The 20,069-nt window shown below is 31.1% G+C and overlaps 1 protein-coding gene across 14 annotated transcripts in view; it reads right to left on the bottom strand.

Annotated features, from left to right (window-relative positions):
• LOC119645211 (titin) overlaps window positions 1-20,069 on the bottom strand; it is a 152,221-nt gene that overhangs the window by 106,591 nt on the left and 25,561 nt on the right. For 3 of the 14 annotated variants that reach the window (XM_038045240.1, XM_038045247.1, XM_038045249.1), the window contains exon 1: window positions 812-1,410. The exons of 9 other annotated variants lie outside the window; for them this stretch is intronic. In XM_038045240.1, coding sequence (XP_037901168.1) covers window positions 812-1,219 — 408 coding nt within the window. In that variant the 5' untranslated portion in view covers window positions 1,220-1,410. Of the gene's footprint in view, window positions 1-811; window positions 1,412-20,069 lie in introns of those variants that run through there. 2 more of the 14 variants (XM_038045248.1, XM_038045241.1) reach the window with 2 other exon arrangements.

Below are 20,069 nucleotides of genomic sequence, written 5' to 3'. Positions count from 1 at the left end.
TTTTAAATTTATTTATTTACAATATTTTTTTTTTTTTTTTTTCTTTTAAAGAAACTTCTTTCATTCACACGAGCGCTTGCTTTATGGTAACAATAACAACAACAACAACAACAACAACAATAACAGAAAGAGCAATAGCAATAGCAATAGCAACATTAACAACGGCAGTTAAACAAAAATTTATTTAACCTTTGCGGTCTAACTTTTACCACTTAATATCACTTAACACTTGAAAACCGCACAACAACGTCGAATGTCAAATCACCTCCAGTTTAAGGAAAGATATACTCTCGTATACATACATATACAAGCATATCCAAGTACACAAAAAAAAAAATAAAACCACGGCTAAGTGGTTAAGTTAAAGTAAAAGAAACAAATACGGAATCATTTTAATGCGCAAGCGCGCGTGGGTCTAAAATAAATAAACACACACACACACACGCATAAACACTCTCAGCATGCATGTATAAATGAACAACTGAATGTATGACATAGAAAAATGCTAACGTTAAGGAATCAAAAATATGAGAGAAAAAAAAAGAAGAAAATCATAGAAAAATACCTAAAATGTTTATAATAAACGAGGCCACATAAAACTTTGCCGACATTGGCTGGCTGTGACTTTGGTAAACCAACTGAACAATAATCCATAGAAATAATAGAAGAGAATAAAAAAAAAAAAAAAAAAAAAACGAACAAGACCTTTATGTATGTGAAAGCAAAAAACCTAAAATAACTTAAAATATTGGTCAAGACTTTTTTCTTTTTTTTTTTTAATAATAATAATAATAATAATATTAAGACTTACTTGCAAAAGAGCTATCACTAGCTGTATAGGACCGCAACGTACGACAACTGTACCTATAGTAGTGGCACGTAATCCCCCTATACCAGTGCTGCTGCTGCTGCCGCCGCCGCCGCCACCACCACCACCACCACTACCGCCACCACCACCGCCGCCGCCAGCACTACTGTTGGCATTCGTATCAATCATGTTATCATTGCCATTTGTTGTGGCCATCAATAGATGACCGGCACTAGGTGTGGGCGATGGCGCTGCTGATGATGTTGAAACTATTGTGCCTGTATAGTTGTTGTACGATGTTGTTGCGCCCATGGTGGCATCATTATGATGACGCGATGTTGGTGTTTGAGAGACATTTGAACCCGAATACAATGATGACATTGATGAATCCAATGTCCGATGACGTTCCATGATTAACTGTTTTCTTAATTAGCCAATTATTTGTGCGCGCGTGTGTAGGATTTCAACTTATTTTTGTTTTTATTTAGAAAAATACAAATAAAATATAAATATTTTGGGGGCGTTTCGAGAGCAGTTGCTTCAAATGAATTTTATCGAAATTTATTTAATTAAATGTATGACTAACTGAAACCTTAAACGGAATTTAAATAACATATAAAAAAAAAAAATAAAAAAAAATTAGCATATTTTTAAAACAAAAAAAAGATGCTTTAAAATTGCACATTTTTAGAAAATTCATTTTTCAAAATGTATTTATTTTAATATTACCACATTAATATTTTTTTAAGGAAAAATTTTTTTCTTATCAAATCTTTTCGAAGCACATTTTAAGCACAAATTCACGAATTAAATTGAAATAAACTGAATTGAAAATTTAACTTAACTTAATTATGTCACATTTTTAAGCATTCAATTTGCATTCGATTTGGGTAAAAAAAAAAAAAAAAAAAACAAAAAAATATTTAATAAAAACCAAAATATATTCAGGAATTTATTTGAAATATGAAAACCCAACAATGTATGGCATTCATTCAAGTACACTGAGTTGCAATTCTCCAAGTTTAAGAAACATTTTTTTTATACTCTATTATATTTATTTGTATTTATCTCTCTTTATACAAGTCTTAGTAAAAAATATTTAAATAATGATTTTCGTTGGAAAAATTGTAAGTTTTTTATTCCATTTAAAACTATATTGTTGTCGGACGCAGGTATCCAAAAAAATGTTTCGATGTTTTTTTTTTTTTTTTTTTTTCTTTTTTAATAATACTAACCCTTAAAAAAAGTAGTGATAAATCGAGTTTATTAGCACGATTGTGACAACATACATACATAGGTAGGTAGGCCGTAAGGTGTGCATGCTGATGGACAGTCGTGAAATTTTTGAGAATAAGAGATTCCGTTCCGCCCCTCATCCGCCTACAAATAATTCGTCTTAATTGCCAATAAATCGCACGCACACACACATACACACATACACATCACAATCACGTTTCGCATATAATTTAAAAAATTTAAAATAATTTCTAATCTACGGCACCTATCTACCTAACGTTGGGCAAATTGAAAAGTTCGCAACAAAGATGATGATAGCTTAGCAGCCCACTTTCAACCAAATAAGTGTTAGAATTCTTATATAACCTTTTAGATACGTGAATTTATTCATTATCGTTAACTGTTCCAACATTTAATTATCCAGTTTATCATTTTGGCATCTTTTGCTTCTCTTGTTCGCAATTTACTGCACAAGCTCCAAGACATTAATTGAATGCAGCCGCAAGATGAATTGCTTTCAACCGATTCGCAAAATATTAATTGAATTGAGGTCGCCCTTACACTTTCAACCCAATTTATTTGAAAGGAATTATTCTTCAAATGCTATATTTGCTAATATGCATTCTTGATATTAAACAGACTTTACCTACTTATCTACACTAAAAATGAATGTAAAGTATTACTTTAACAAAAAAAGCAGTAAAGAGAAAAAGGAAAGAACTGAAGGTCGTCGCAAAATTTACACAAGATTTCCATTACATAGAAAACAGAGTTATTTTCTTTTTTCATTTTCAATATTTTTATTGAAACCCAATGTACGTAGAGAGTAGGCTTATGTGCGGAATAGCATATTGGTCAAATGGTCATATTAAATAATATAATGAGGGAACGTATGCTATAGCAATTCATAGATCATAATTCAAGCACAACCCAGCCGATATTGGCTGCTGACAAGACAGGCAGTAAACACTAGTAAATGAATGAATTAATGATTTTATATCGAAATCACGATTATGTATGTAATGTCTGATGTCCGAAAGTTAAGCGTTGCAATCAAAATCTCCGAAAATCGTTTATAAGTTTCAGTTGTAAATTAACCCATTCACGGTGGCGACCTCTTTACCGATAAACTCCCATAATCTCGTGTAATATGAAATTGGCTTGTAATGAAATGACTTTAAAGAAGAAACTATATTTCTCGAAATTCAACTGAATGGCCGATTGGACGCATCATGACGTCTATTACCGTCGTACTAAACTGCTGACTGGTTAATATAGTCATCTTTGCTATGTTCGACAGATTAGCGCGTGAGAAGCATTTGCAAGCTAGTTTTTTTTGGAATCAAGCGATTCCAAAAATTTTTGAAAAGAGTTTTTGCCGTATTGGCGTAGTTGGATCGATTCAAATGCATAGCGACGGCACAAGATGCGAAACAGCAGACGAAAGAAATAAGAGATCCTGTATATCAATATCGTATTTTAGCAAAAGACCGATCAAGCGAAGTAGTGAGCAATATTTTTAAGACATTATGTATAAAAAATGGTTATTGCTTTTTTTAAATGGGAACAGCAAAATCTTTTTAAGATAACTAATAATAATAATATTATTTGTTTGTTACTTTATTTGATTGAAAAAAAAAAATAAATAAAAAATAAATAAATAAATTTTCTTACTATTGTGACAGAAAAAATGTCATAAGCTTACAATAGCAATTTTTTTTTATAACTCGAGTTTAAATATAAATTTTGTGTATCTGCTGCGAAAGTTTCCAATTGTCATAAAATCGCAAATTTATGAAATTGTCATTTTCAATTTTATAGACATACATACATGTATACTCAAAACTGATCAAACTTTGGTTAGCATTTTCATTTTTTTTCGTGAAAGTTGATTTGTAGTGACTTTTAGTGTATGATTACAATTTTGACTACTTGTCCAATCTAACATATACTGTCATTTTCATCTAGCTTTCTTTAACATTTTTAACATTTTAAGCATTTGTTGTCAACACTTCGATCAGACCTTAAATGAATATATATATATATATATAGATATATAGATATGATATCAATACACTTGGAGTAAAATTTTTTTTTTATTATTTATTTCACTCCTTTTTTTTCTTTTCATTTTAATTCGAAAATGTCTTCAACGCTTACGCTTTGCCCATAACACATGCAATGGCTATTCACTATATATAAATATTTACTTTTATTTTTTTCATCATTTACTTCAATTTAAAAAAAAAAAATTAAAAACTTCGCTTAAATATTTCGAAAAAAGAGAAAAAAAAAAAAAAGAAGAAAATTTAATATCTCGTTTAAAAATAAAATTATAATTTATTTTTTTATTTAAATAATAAATGCTCGCACGTTCGTTGATCTCGCACTTCTGAACCGGCTACATATCATTCTGACAACATTTGAGTCTTAGTGAATAAAAAAGCAATAAGCAAATGTTGCGGCATTACGGAGTCTTATGTTTCACAAAACATACCGTTATTGTTCCTCTCATTTGTGAATATTCAATAAATATTTCCATAAATCTGATGCTGATGAACCCCCCCCCCCCCCCCACGCTCATCTCATATTTATTCTATCTTAGCTGGCTACTCCTCCCAAGAGTGCATATCAAAACATCAAAGTTCTTTTCATATTTAGTTATGCGTGCGTCCGTCAACCCTTACGGGAGATATCAGTATAACAACGATAACACCGATATGCCATAAGATATAAAACCTGGCACATATTACATAAAGATATCTACGTCTCATAGAGTGGATGCCCTATTATTCTTAGTTTATTTGTGATGTTGAGTCGTCGTTACATTTGTTCAAGTTCTTATACTCATCGCCGAAGGATGAGGAGGAGTGTATTCATTTTGTTAAAACGTTTGCAACGCTCAGAAGGAAACTTCAGAGACCCCGCATAGTATACATATTCTTAATCAGCATTAAATTCTGAATCGATTTAAGCATGGCCGTCTGTGTAATGTCTGTTGTATTAGAGGTGATTTGCGCGAAGATCTTCTTCTCTACAGTCACATTGCTACGGAAGTCACTTAGCATTTGATGACGTCCGTAGCATGATAGACATTTCTCTGGATCTGAGCGATAATGGGAGGATGAGAGCATGGCATTGAAACTCTGTGAAAAAAAGTTAATCGAAATTTCGAAAAGGTTGGATATTCTGAACACCAGAATGAGGAATATATTCTCGGCCGCAAAAATTAAGCTAAAGACCTCAAATTTGTCAGAAACATTGGAAGTTATTGCACGCAGGTCGGTGTTGAAAGTGGTCCAAATCGGTTGAAGAACACGCTTACAGTACTGCCTAAACTAAGAACACCTCGTTTTGCCAAATGGAATAAAAGATTGTTTGTCTGTTCGTTACTTATAAGTTACAAGAGATAACTCTACAAAAATTTGACTTTATATTGTATGGGCGGTGCTACAATACCTCTATAAAAATAGAGAAACCGAGCACGCCCAATCAATTTTTTTTTTTCAAAACCTTTACAACACACATAAGCAAACTTCATAAACCCAGTAAAGTGTATGAATTCTTGGCCAGTCCGGATGTGCATCCGTGTAGTGTCTTTGACGAATTTGCAAAAGATTTTGAAAATAACCACAAAACAACTTTTCGAAGGACAGGCCTACCACGACCACATGTCCGTATAACGAGAAGTGTGAAGTCTTTTGCTTTCTGTGTTTCTTGCTTGTTACTCAGTACAACAACAACAAGTACAACACCTGCCTACCTTGTAAATTTGTACTTTTATTCTAAGAATAGAAAAGACCAGTCGCTCCCACCCAATATTATATGATATGATAATGTACTACCTTTCCTTTTTTTTTTTAGGATCCCAGTGATGGGTATAATGGATTCGGTCCCCCACCCCAATATAATTCTCTTCTTAGAATAATAAGGCTTGTGAATTTCCCAAATTTCCCAAAGGCAACGAGAATTTGCGTCGGTTCAAGGAATATTTCTAAGAAATAATATGTATTTGCATTTCAAGTGTGCCGTATTTTTGGATGAATTCTAAGCATTCACTGTCCCCAACGTGTAATTTCAAGGAATAATAGTAGCCGAAGAATGAGCCGGAAACAATGTTCTATGAATAGCATTCTTAATAAAAAGAGACTTCATTGTCTTCCAGAAAACGAATCATAGTTGAAACAACTTGAAAGAAAAAATCCACAAGGAATATACATATGTTACAAGTTCGGTTCCTTCTTAAAGAGAACATTTTTATAGATAGATCAATTAAATGATACAATATTAAGAGAACAAAAAAATCCACTCATCACAATCTTGCAATAATCATGAATACATAATCTACGGTAAGGATCTGTAATAAATTAATTACGGGTAAAAAATATTTACGAAGCGTTGTTTAAATATTTCGCTTTATATGCTTGAAATTTTAAATCGTCGCTGTTTATATATGTCAAGCGAAATGAACGAATAATTATGGACTTTATTCCATGTCTTCGAGTCCGTAAAGCCATTTCATTTCTGACCATCTCTGCTTGAAAAACTTGTAACTTGCTGTCGTTAATGTAAGGCTCATGGTAAAAAAAACAAAAAAAAAAAAAAACACTAAACACTAACCAAAAAACACTTAACAAAAAGCAGGGACCACTTTTTGTTGCCGAAACATGCTATAGGATAGAATAATAACACATATGTGATTTAATGAATATTTCTCATATACATATATTTTATTTTATACTCAACCAAAAAAAAAAAAAAAGAAGGAATATATGTTTATATATATATATATGCGAATGACCTTAACATGTTTTCAAAAACTGTTTCCCTTTTTATCACCGTCTGGAGCGAATCGCAGCAACGACAATCCATTCAATTTTATAAAATACGAAAGGGAGCCGCGTATTCTTAGACGACATGCATAATTGGAATACCAAAGCTTGTATACATTTTCGCGATGTGTTTATAAACATTTAAAGGATCATGTTCCCTGCGTTGCTGTATTGCCGTGCGTTCGCAAGCATACATTTCTTTCACTGTATCGCAACATGTGTTTCAATCTCTTAATTATCGGAATGAAATTCTTTTCAAATCCATCTATTTTTAACATTTAGCTCTTTTTGCGAAAATTTTATTCTCCATCCAATATAAACTCAAACGTGTGCATATATATATGTGTATATATATATATATATATATATATTTCGAAAAAATACGTAATTGTTTATTTGATTTCTTGCAAAAACAAAATATATACAGATTTTTTTAAAATTTTTTTGCTTTGATTGTGTTTTAACGGTGTCTTTATTTTCATAATTTATTTTTTCCTTTTTTTTTTTTTTCTTTTTTTCATTTTTTTTTTTTTTTTTTTTTTTTTTTTTTTTTGGCTATGCTTGTTATACATCATAAAGTAGAAAAATTAGCATTTTTCATGTTTTGTTGATGAGCGATATCTTGTCTATAGATTTTCGCTTTGTAAACTGGAAAACTAAAGTAAATTAGATTTTTTTCTTTCTATATAGAGCTTTTCTTGCTACTACAGCAACTCATGTATTGATCTTTAACTAATGACTGGAACTTAGCATAAGCAATGATGTAACCGCCATGATGTATGCAAACACTGAACATATCTCCGTGATCATCGATCACTGTACAGCTTTCGATTCTATTTTGCTATAATCAATGATGGATGACAACGGTATCAGTTTTTTCTTTTACGATTTCTTGTTTTTCCCCGGGATAATAAATACTTTTCTTCTTCATTTAATTTATTTCTGGCATTTTCCATATGTTTTTTTTTTTTTTTTTTTACACTATATTATAAGAAATCATTTTTGCTCTATTCATCTCTCTCTCTCTCTCTCTCTTTCTCTCTCTATCTCTCTCTACCTCTCCCTTTCTGTTTGTCTCTTTACCTATCTATCTAGCTATCTATCTCTCCCTTTTATATATATATATATATATATATATATGTGCGAATATATCTTGATTTTATTCTAAATTTCTTCTTTTCAATCATTTTAATTGCTATAGGGGTTTTTGCACAATAACTAACAGTGAAAACAGCCGCAATAAGACAGAAATTGTGTCAAATTGTGTAATTACACGAATTGTTACGTTTGTGTTCTGTACACAATAAAGTTGTATAATATATTAGATTTTGTCTCATATTTGTGACATCGTCTTACAAAAGAACAATATTAATAATTCTCAATCTGAGCTTCGATCTGTTGCTCTAATGGTAGATTTTACACTTGAAAAATTTAAATTTAATCAATTATGAAATGAGTGTAAGTTTGAATTATACACCGATTGCAATTATATAATATGATTACATTCATCAAACTTCTAAAAAAAAAAAAAAAAAAAAAAAAAAAAGAAACTTTTTATATTTATATATATATAAAATAATTCAATAAAGTTTTTTCAAGATTTGATAAGCATCGGAAGATAATTAATTGTGTGCTAGTTTGACATTCTATTGTAAATTTGCATCACTCGAACATATATTTATCACAAGCTCTATGAAATGCATGTAAGGCTTAAGTAAAAGTTAAGTGAATTTTAATGTTTCAGATGCGTTTTACTTGTGTGAAGCGCTAAATAAAGTTGTTTATGTGTCGCTTGATTGAAGTAATGATAGCGAAATCATCATCCTATCATCCAAGTTGTCTTATCTTGAAGAAGGCTTGACAGTTTAATTAATTTGGGAAACCATATGCAAAGAATGCGAAGTATGCGCGTATGCTTTAATTTACCTTTGGTCTATTGACCAATGAAAATATTTGAAAATTTTTTGAAAAGAAATTATATAAGAAACTTGCTTTTTCGGAAAATATACGAAATACGAGATATACGATATTGATTTTCCGCTCTTGCTTGCAATGATATATGCTTCGCTACAAAAGACTTGTGAGGACTATAAAAAAACCAACTCTTGCAGTAGATGCGACTCGAAAATGCAAGTCTTCACATACTTTTTGTGCGATTTGTTTTTGGTTTGTTGGACAAACTGCCAGAAAGCCCATCGAAATTGCCTTGAAAAATACGTAATGGGTTCTCTAAAAAACTTAGTGACAAAATTTTGTCTCTGTTCAACTTTCAATGATGAAAGTCATAAAATCTTGTAGTAATTAATGTATAAAAGAGTTATTATCAGAAAGTTAATTATATTCTTTTGATTTGTACCGAATGGATGGAGGGCTTTTGAAATCCCCCCAATTGTAAATTTTGGCAAACAAAAAAAAATAAATAAATAAATGAAAACCCAATATCGATTTCGCGAATTAAAATAAAAAAAAAAAGTACATCGAAATGAAAAAAAAAGGAAAAAAGTATTCGCCACGTTACACACCAGCACAACAGCAAACATGCAAAAATTTATTTAATATTTCGAATATTTGCGTCAACGTTCATACACATTAATTAATATCTGCTTTCGAATTTTCCAATTTTTCTAATCTCTAATTTCAGAAGCGCGGCGATTATTACCATGCATTTATATTAAATTTGATTTTTCGAATTAAAAGGTGAACATATATATATATACATATATATATATATATATATATATATATATTAGTTGCAAGTTGCAATTTTACGATTTTATATATATTTTGCATATTGACTTAAAATCAAGAGCTTATGTCGTTTAGGTTTAAAGCAGTTATTCTGTGAATATAACAACAGCTGCTAACCATAGATAGATAGCCAGAGCAGTAGAACTAAGTAGTAAATTCATCTTGCGTTTAGGTAGCGATGCTTTTTGGAGGCACATTCGGTGTGCTTTACATGAGCACAGAAAAAGCTTGAATTCGATTTGCCAATCCTTGTTCGCCAAAAAAGAAATTTAAGATAAAGATGTTAAGCGGGCAAACGACTGTGACGGTCTAAAAAGAGAAAGAAGCTTTTTGGCAATTTTCTCGAGATCGAATCAAACGCAGTATAATAACAATATTTGAGAAATTTATGAAGCGTGCCTTCAAGTAATAAAAAAAAAAAATAAATAAATAATAATTTCGAAAAATATTAAAAATTGGCTTCGCCATAGCCATAAATTGCCTTAATTTACATTTAACAGGAAAAAAAAAACGTTTAAAGTACATTAATATATCTAGAGAAATAGTCTAGAAAAGGACTCCTTCTATTTAGATACGTTTACGTGTAAAGATATTGTCAAAAATGGAAAATCATATTTCAAGAAAAATGCATTAAAATTTGAGAATGTGTGAGTGACATGTTTTCTAATCGTAATAAACATTTGATTATTTTTTTTCTTAGTCGGCAATTCCAGGACCATAACAAAACTGCGCTTTCAAGTTCAAATATACTTTTTATGTCCATCCTCCACCCCCCCCACGATTTCTGACTTGAAATTGGCTCTTTTGCTGCTTTTATGATGAGCTTTTTCCCAAACTTTTAACTTCTTGAAGCAATAAAAGCTTCGGAATACCTCTCAACCTCATATCGACTTGAAGGTCATCTTGATTCAGCTATAATAACATTTTTTTTTTGGAAATGTTTTTAAAATGAACTTAAACGCTTTCCAGATACATGCAACGATAGATCAACGAAAGGTCAAAACAATAAGCTGCAATTTCCCAGTTGTAATTCATTTGACCCAAGTATGCTTATCGTAGCGCTTGGAAGGTAGCTCACAATTTTCAAGGAAACAATTTTTTGCGAAAAGTGAATTTTCTTTCGTGTACTCAAGAAGATCCAAAGCATATAATAAGCAAAAAAAAAAAAAAAAAAAAAATGATTTTTTTAAAAAATTTACAGCCCTTTATATATTGAACGCTATGCAATGACTTGTGCTCTTCCATAAAAGAAGTTGTAAAAGCATAGCGAGATTAAAAAGAAATTTTTAATTTGATCATACAATCCTGCATGTTGGCCTTTCTCTCAGATGCATCTACGATAATCGACAAGTGACAATCAACAGACCTTGCCAAAACTATGGACGTATCATCTGAAAAAATTCACCTTTGCATAGCTATTGCATAATTAATTTGCAGTTAACTTTGTTAAATTTCTTTAAAAACAGTCGCAAAATTAATCTTTTTTCTCAATACCGTCAGAAATAGAAGAATAGAAGACTTGATTTTATCATTACTTTTTAGGTAATCGCGACAACCCATCAAATAGTGAACCGAGATTAGTGCCAAGAATTAACAACAGGGAGATAATGCTCTAATTCTTTCGATCTAATAGATATACGAATTCGAAAGGAAGGATCTGATTAGTTAAAGGTAAACAGTAAACATTAACATACGGGCATAATATGGTGCGGTAACTCGGAGAAGTTTACTCGCTCCAAACAATTGACATTTGAATGTACGCGACGAGTTATTTAACATTTCCTTTATCTAGTTCCACTTTTAGACTTTAATTTTTCTTTAAATCTCACTTATCTCAAAAAAACGAGATATTAATAGCAGCACTGGGCAAACTCTAGGAAGCAAATCACTACAAAATTTTAAACTGTTTATTGTCAGCCGAATATTAATGCGCTGAAAATGGAAAGTCCTCTTCTTCGGATGCGAATACGAAGAAGGGTTTTAATAAAAAAGGGCTTAGAACAAGAAAAAAGAAGAGAAAAAAAAAAAAGAAAAAAGAGTCTTCTACAGAAGGCTTCTACAAGACTCTTCTAGAGATAGAATAGATAGAAAAAATATAGATAGATCTTCTAAAGATAGAAAACTCTTCTAGAAGACTCTTCTATCTATGCTACTAACTAAGCCTAGCATATTATTGTAACGTTAAATAATTTAGCAAAGACATGAAGCACTTATAAGTAGAGGTGGCGCAGTTTCTTTTTAAAAATGCCGACGAAAATATCCATTAATACAGTGTTCGACAAATAGGCGCTATATTTAATGTAAGCATTTGTGTTTTTAAAATTCTTACTTATTAATTACATTACTGGCGTTATTGTTTTAGTTGTAAAAATTTATCAAATATGTATTTAATTAACGCATAAATGAGGTCATAGACAAACAGCGAACTGGTACGCACAGTCATTGTTTGCTCACGCAGACGACAACAGCGAGAACACTTAAATATCTCTTATAAAAAATTAAAAAAAATATATAAAAATTATTCACACAATTTTAATTTATATTTATGTTCAAGTGTTTTTCTATTCAAATTTTTTATTTCACGTTTTAAGTACAAATGAAGGTAAACAACGCGTAGAACCAGGTGGTGTCTAAACATCTTCTACTCGCGCTAATCCTAATGCTAATAAATCATAATTTTTATAGTAATTTAGAAATTTTTTTTTTTTTTTTTTTTTTTACAAAGTTCTCACGATGTTGTGAAAAAAAAATTAAGAAACGTTATAGGTGTGAATTACTTTTCTTTTCTATTTTGTAAAAGAAAAATAAAAAAAAAAATAAAAAAAAAAAAAAGAAAAGGAAAGAAATGATTACACTATTACACAATAAGTGCGCACACACAAATATATATATATATATGTAAATATATATTGTTTGTATCTTACGTTTGAAAAAAATTCATAAATAAATCGTCTTTATTTGAATTTTTTGGAAAACAATTGAGAAATTGCTTATAAATAATTTTTTTTGCTAATATTGATTCATTTTCGTTTTAACCATTTATAAATATATCAAAAATTTTTTTAATAAAATCTTTTTTTTTATTCAAAAATAAAAAAAATACATTTACAACTTTGCGCGTTTTTCGTACCTTACACACGCGTATCATGGACGAGACTAAATGTAGTCGCGATCGTTCGCATAACATATTATACGCGTTCACGACCTGCATTTACTTAAGCGCATATATATAGTAAGAGCATTTGTTGGCTGTCTCTAGCTTTAAAATGATCTTAATGGTCTTAGTCTTCTAAGCACGATTAAAATGCGCAAAAAACTTCTTTTCGCTTTTTTTAAATTGAAACTTAAAGGAAAAGACCACGAGAAGCGATATAAACAACTGCAGCAACAGGCAACAACTTTCTCATCGCTCTCTAAGAAAAGGTTTGCTGTTATTAGCGCCTGACAGTGCATGGATTTCTCCGGTCATTCTTAACATACAAAAAATGCTTTATATACACAAATAAATGCTTGTGTACCTAGGAAAACAGAGAGAAGTAGAAAAAGGTAACAATATATATATATATATATATATATATATATATATATATTTTCTCATTTCTCTCTCGCAATTTGTATCTGCTTCTCTCTCCCATTTTCTGTCTGTATTTTCGCCGCTTGATTAAATTCTTAGTCATGTTAATGTTCTGTCATAACCAAATTCATTCAATTATTTTGTTATTCAATAACAATTTCAATAAACTTAATATCGGAGCAATGATTTGATTTTTCTCATCTCATTTCATGCCAAGTAGTTAAATACATTTTAATTAAATAAAAGTTTTTACATCTATCGCCTAGAATACGCTAAACCTATTAAAACTTTATGAAGCATTGAAATATATAATCAAGTGTTAGGCATACATTATTTTAATTATCGTTAGTGGTAGGTATCGAAGTAATTATCTATATTCTATAGCTCTTCCGGTTGCTAAAACCATAAATACGATCTAGAAACAAAAGTTTCGATCACAATTTTTATCTTAAATGAAATTTAAACAAGACACCACAACAATCGCTTTGCCTTGATCCGCCTACAAAAATACAATGACAATATATTTCACTTATTCAATTTTCGAAAAATTGAAAGCTTTACACTTTCAATAACATTTAGCAAAATGACTCTGCCCGCAATTGCCTAAGAAAGTTGCGATTTTCAATTTCTACAATCGTCCCGTGAAACCTGCTGGCTCGATATTTAGTGAAGTGAATATTTCGTATATTAAATTACTGAGTATTAAAAAGTTTCGTATAGGTCGAGTTCGCATTTTTGTTTCAAATTAGTTTTAATGGAAACAATTTTCACTCTTCAAATTCATAAGCGCGCTGACAGTAAACTTAAAATCAAATCTGCCAAATGTATAACTCTTGATATATTCATGAACGTTGGCCCGCATATCGAAGAAGCAGATGCAGGAGACTTTCATTTCGATTTTGAATGAAAACATCTAATGGCATATAGGGCCGATTCTTCTCCTTACTTCAATTTCAATCTTAAATGATTTACAAGTAAATCTTGAAATAATCCTTAAGTAAGGTAAGATATGCTTCATTAAAAACTCCCGGGACAAAATATCATTAAAAGAAATTAGTTTCGGTCAACGTAATCTCCAGACGAAGCATTTAATTTATTAATTGGATCCTTTCTCATCATTTGCTCCTAGCATTTACAGTGCAGTGCTTAGGCTCCATTAATGATTTCATCCTTACCTAACTAATACCTTATATGCCAAAAGATAGATAAACGATAGATACAATGCTATATTTTATTCTTGAACGTCTTTTAATAGAATCTTGAGATTCAAATTAAATAAAAATCATCATTATCATTGTCATCATTTTGAGGTCATAAACTGTCCAAGAATGAAAGTAAAATTTCATCAAAGAAAGCCAAGAAAAATAACAAAGAGCGTAACAAGACATTTGGAGCCGTATATATAAAGATCTTTTAGCATATAATTGCTTAAATTTTATTTATTGAATTTACTATTGATAGGTGAAGACTTGTGAACAAACATAATCTCCTTATTGGATTGTCCTTTAAGAAATTTCCACATATAATTCAATGAAATGAATAAGGCTTTAAAAGAAATGCGAGCGAAGAGCGAAAGAGCAAAGTATATCCAAGTTATACCGCAAGGAAGGTGTACGGGGCATAAATTTTCTTAAGATAGGAAAACTTGTGAACAAACATAATCTCCGTACTGGAGATTGTCCATTAAGAATATTCCACATATAATTCAATGAAGTGAATAAGGCTTTGAAAGAAATGCGTTCTTTAGAGTTAAGAGCAAACTTAAATCCAAATTTTACTGCAGGAAAGGTGTACGGGGGCATAAATTTGTTTAAGAACAATTAAATAACCGGCAAAATTATTCAAGTTTTCTTCTCTTCATTTTCTTTCGCTCTCTCTCTCTCTCTCTCTCTCTCTCTCTCTTTATTTATCTATCTGTATCTTTTTTCTCTCACGATAGTGATCAAATAATGAATTTGAAAACAAATTCATGTTAAAAACAATGATAAAAGTGACTATGATGCCGTTAATGTGATGTACTGCGATGACGTTGCTTTCAGTTGCTTGTACTGAAAAAATCAAAAAAAAAACACGATAAATATAATTCTATAGATACCAGTAAATCTTGAGTAGGTTCACACACAATACGTGCTTGCCGCTAATTCCGCTGCTATTGCTGCTGTTACTGCTGTTGCTGCTGTTGCTTCTTCTAATAAATATTCTTGCTAAAGTTGAAAACACCGCAAGCGAAATAAATGAATGAGGCACACTAAGTGATTGGCGTTAGTGTTGGTGTTGGTGTTTGTATTGTTTGTGTGGCAGTTTGGTGATTTAAATCAGTAGAAAAGCAACCGTCAATTAAGTCTGGAAGCCCACTAACAAAAAAGAAATCATCATTCAACGCTTTTTTTGTTGTTGTTTTCTTCTCGTTGAGAAAATTGATTGTAATGAAAGAAATACAAAAAAAAAAAAAAAAAAAAAAAAAAAAAAAAAATTATAATAATAATAATAATAAAATATAAAGAGGAAAACAAATATTAGAAAACACCACCAACAACAACAACAACAACAACACCAAAAATGATGAAAAATCACAACTGACTCATTGAATATTTGGTTAATGGAAGGGTGTAAGCGATATAAGAGGGGACGTTTACAACAAAAGATATAAAGGCCATATAGTTGTGTATGTTTATTCAACGGAGTAGTATATCTGGCGACTGACTGGTTAAGTGTTTTTAGCTGACTGACTGACTGGCTGGCTGACTGCAAATGATTTGTTTTTCTTTCTTTCTCTCTTTCTCTCTTTCTTTATCTTTTTTATTTATTTATTTATTTTTTTTTTTTATTCACTTTGTTTTTTTGTTTTTCTTGCATTTTTTTCGGTGTGCGAAAGTTGTGGCACACTTTTTTTTATATGGCCAACCAACTGACAGAACGTTTATTATAATAAACTGCCGACAGCATCATATGTACATTGGATTCGTTTGGCTGCACATCTAATTCCAAATTTCATTCAAATTGAATTGAATGATAAATTTGAAAATGTTGGCGTTAAATTTTAATTCTTTTCATTTGTATATACATACATTAATAATAATAATAATAATAATAATAATAATGATAATAATAAACAATAACAAAAACACTCGCTTATTCGACACCATAAAGGGTAAAAGCTTTTAGTAAATAGCGCGCATCTGCTTTTACCCACAAAATGATACTTGAGCTGATTACATAATTAAACAGATGGTGTTACAGTTTATATGTATTTGTGTATGCAATGTTTGCAACAATTTCGAAACTTTTTAAAAAGTAAAAAAAATTTCATAAAAAAATCAACTATTTCTTATTCATATATATATATATATATATATATATGTATTATATGTATTATGATTTCAGTTTTTTTTTTTTTTTTTTTTTTTTTTAAACCAATACTAATCTCGTATAGCATTCAATTTAACGCCGATTACTGATACTTAACAACGCTTCGAATAGAACTAACATGTTTTAAATTATTGTATTTGCACTCTTTTACGTTTGCAACGAAACATAATAGTGCTGATCTGTTTGCCTTCTTCTTGTTTTTTTCTTTTTCTCATGCTTGAATACGTAAGTCACGATTATTTTGACGCGATTTACGTTCCACGCAAACGCATGGCGCTTAAGGTAATGCACAAATCGAAAACAAACACAATACAGCATAACATAGACAAAATATATATACATTTACATACATATCGAATTATATTTTCCTGGCAAGCGGTTTTTAACACTGCATAACTAATATATGGAGATACTAAAGACCAACACCAAGGCATCTAAACGATAAATGCTGTATTAGCGAAGCGACATAACGCGAACAAACAGATATATCGATAAAAATGAAAATCCAAATAACCAAAATAGCAATAAGTAAGTATTTCCTATTTATCATATCCACCATCCATATCCGTCATCTGAAAGGATAACATTATGCGAGATTTACTTTCAATTTTTTTTTTTTTTTTTTTCATTTGTAATATTCAGAAATATGCATCAGACTCTTATAAAGCATATATATATATATATATATTCTTAATTAGCGTACGTTTCTGCATCGATACCAAATACTGACTGTATATTGTCTCTCTGTGTGTGAACATTCGACAGCGATAGCAAAAATGATGATATAAATTAAAATTTGGCATATAACTCTTATTTGATCAGATGATAGATTGAATTCAATAAATTCCCGCAGTCACACTCAATAAATGAAAACGAAATAAAAAAGAAAACTCTAATGTGTAACTCGTAGCCGATATTGTTGTGAACCTCCAGTCACACCTCACAACTGATTAATTTATTCGCTCACATTTAACAAAAACTTTGCTAAAAAAGTTTTTTCTTTATTTTTTCAGCTCGAAATGATAAATCTGAAAGATTCAACGTAAATCTTCTCCCACTCACTTATAGGGAGGGGCCAATTTAGATTTGGAAGCACATTAATTACGATTTTCTTTTGTAACTGTAAGCGAAGCGTATGCATCCGGGATTGTACGCATATATTCTAAATTAACGAATGCTCTTCATATACCGTAAACTTAGCCATTTCGTCCGTCCGTCCGTCCGTCCGTCCTTGCGTTCTTACATGATTCGTCGATTGTTAGTGTTCGCGAGGGGCACAATATTGAAACTCGACATTTGTATGCATAGAAAAATGACGCAAATTATGTTTTCAGATGGGCGTTGACTCCTTAAACCTATTCAAGTCCAATATTGCTAAAGTTGCGTAAACGAGTTTTGCCACATGAGGCTGAACGTTATTATGCGGTGTCATCATGACTTTGGACATATTGCCTCCGGTTTGTTTGTTCGCATAAATTTCGCATAAATTTGTTGGGTCGTTTGTGGCGCATTTGTTTGATTCAAAAACTCTTATAATACACAGCATCCAGCTGAAACCCAACACGGCATTCGCACTAATAGTATAATTTATCCGTTAACGTTGCCAAATTTTTAACAAAATTTCTAACGAACTTTTTCTCATTTACCAACCGTTTCAGATACTGAGAACATTATCTCAAACATTATAATCGATCTTGTTCATTTACAGAGCAATAAATTATTCCTCTCTTTCATTTTTTTTTTTAAATACTATCCGCCATACGGTGATTATAGGTAAGTATTATGCCTTCAACGATCGACAATTTACTGTAGCTGCGCTTATACGCCATCATCGTAACCAGGTGATCAAAACTGCACTTAAAGTGATATATCTATGAAAAGTATATTCTCCAGAGAACATATAAAATCGGTTCAATTCAATTCAAATACAGGTAAGAACTTCATAGGGCAAATAGCGAGACGAAAGATGCAGGATTTTAGGAAATTCTTTATTGTTCTTTCCAATAAAACTCATTAACAGCATTTTGGTTAGAAAGATGCGAATGTGAATGTTAACGCTGAATTCGAAAAGGAATAAACTTTTTACATATTGCGAAAGCAAGTCAACTACGAGTTCACTCGCCTGAGGAACTTGGACTTGCGTGCGACTGCTCTTTGTTTTACGTTTGTATTTAAGATAACAAAAAACACTTCGCACTTGTATAAATAGCGCAAATTCTATTTAGGTTAAGAAACCGAGCTTACGGTTTGACAAGAGGAGAGACAATGAATGCCGAACGCACTCTGTTCAACATATGTTAGACCACTGATAGAGTTGGGTAAGGGAATCACGTCATAGGCCATTGGCGGCTTCCATTTGATTTGGTCAAAATTAAAGAATCACTGAATAGACAGTTATAGCTCTTTGGGAAAAATACTTGGAATAAATTAGAATCTGTTATAAAGGCTACTTGCTGCAGCGAACAATAGCCGATACAAATGCCTCCTTGGAATGTGTCAGCGAATGGAGATATAAACAGTGACGCACTATCAGAAGAGAGAAAAATAGATTCGCCAGTCAGACACAACATTTGGGACCTGTGGGTCCAATCATTCACACTTTTGCTCTCAATGAAAATCCCACGATTTTGTTAGTGATTTAAATTTATCGAAGCCAGGAAAAGAGGGCGAGGTTTTAGCTCGCCACCTTCTTGTTTCGGTAAAGAAATTTTAAAACTGAATCAGGTATTCAGGGACAAGTAGTCTTCTGGTGACTGAGAAAAAAAAATTTTTCTTCTTTTGTAAATCAATGTAAGCAAAGGACGTCAGCCTGCAATTTTTTTATTTTTTTATTTTTTTTTTTTTTACTTTAAATGGATGAAAGCGTTCTTTGGAGCGCCACAAGTTCTCATTCGTGTAATTCGTTTTTCGTATATGAGAATAGAACAATCATGCAATCAATCAAATTAATGCGTAACAATTAGCGTAGATTGACCTCTAAGGCCATCTTTATGTAATGAGGATCAATTGTCATCACATCATCAAATTTTGTGAAAAACTCGCAATTAAATGCTTAGAGATTTTCTTTCCTTGCAATGCGAACGAAGTTTTCTATGACTAAATATTTATGTCAGACAGATGACTCGTTGTAGGATTTCAGCACATTATATATAAAACTCGTATATAAACATGTCTCACTCCTTAAGGGTCTTATCAAGGGAAATAGGGGTAACTCGAAGATATACGCGGTGAAGTAGATTTAAAAAAAAACAACATTTATTACGCAAAAGTGCAGTTATTCGCCCCATTAGAATTAAAGCATATAAATAGCATATATATGATAAAACTTTGAAGATGCATAAACCCAAAAAATGTTAAAATTTCTTTTCTAGAGAAACATCTGATGGCCGTTATCGGTAGTACAATTACTAGCGATTACCTTTTATAGTCGCTTCAATTATGTTATATAATATAATAATAGCTTAACAAACGTCAAAGCTAAAATGGAAAGCATGTATCATAT

Source organism: Glossina fuscipes, unplaced genomic scaffold, assembly GCF_014805625.2.
Source record: "Glossina fuscipes isolate IAEA_lab_2018 unplaced genomic scaffold, Yale_Gfus_2 1, whole genome shotgun sequence".
Classification (NCBI taxonomy): domain Eukaryota; kingdom Metazoa; phylum Arthropoda; class Insecta; order Diptera; family Glossinidae; genus Glossina; species Glossina fuscipes.
Note: the sequence above shows the minus strand (reverse complement) of the source record. Positions and strands in the feature narration are given on the sequence as shown.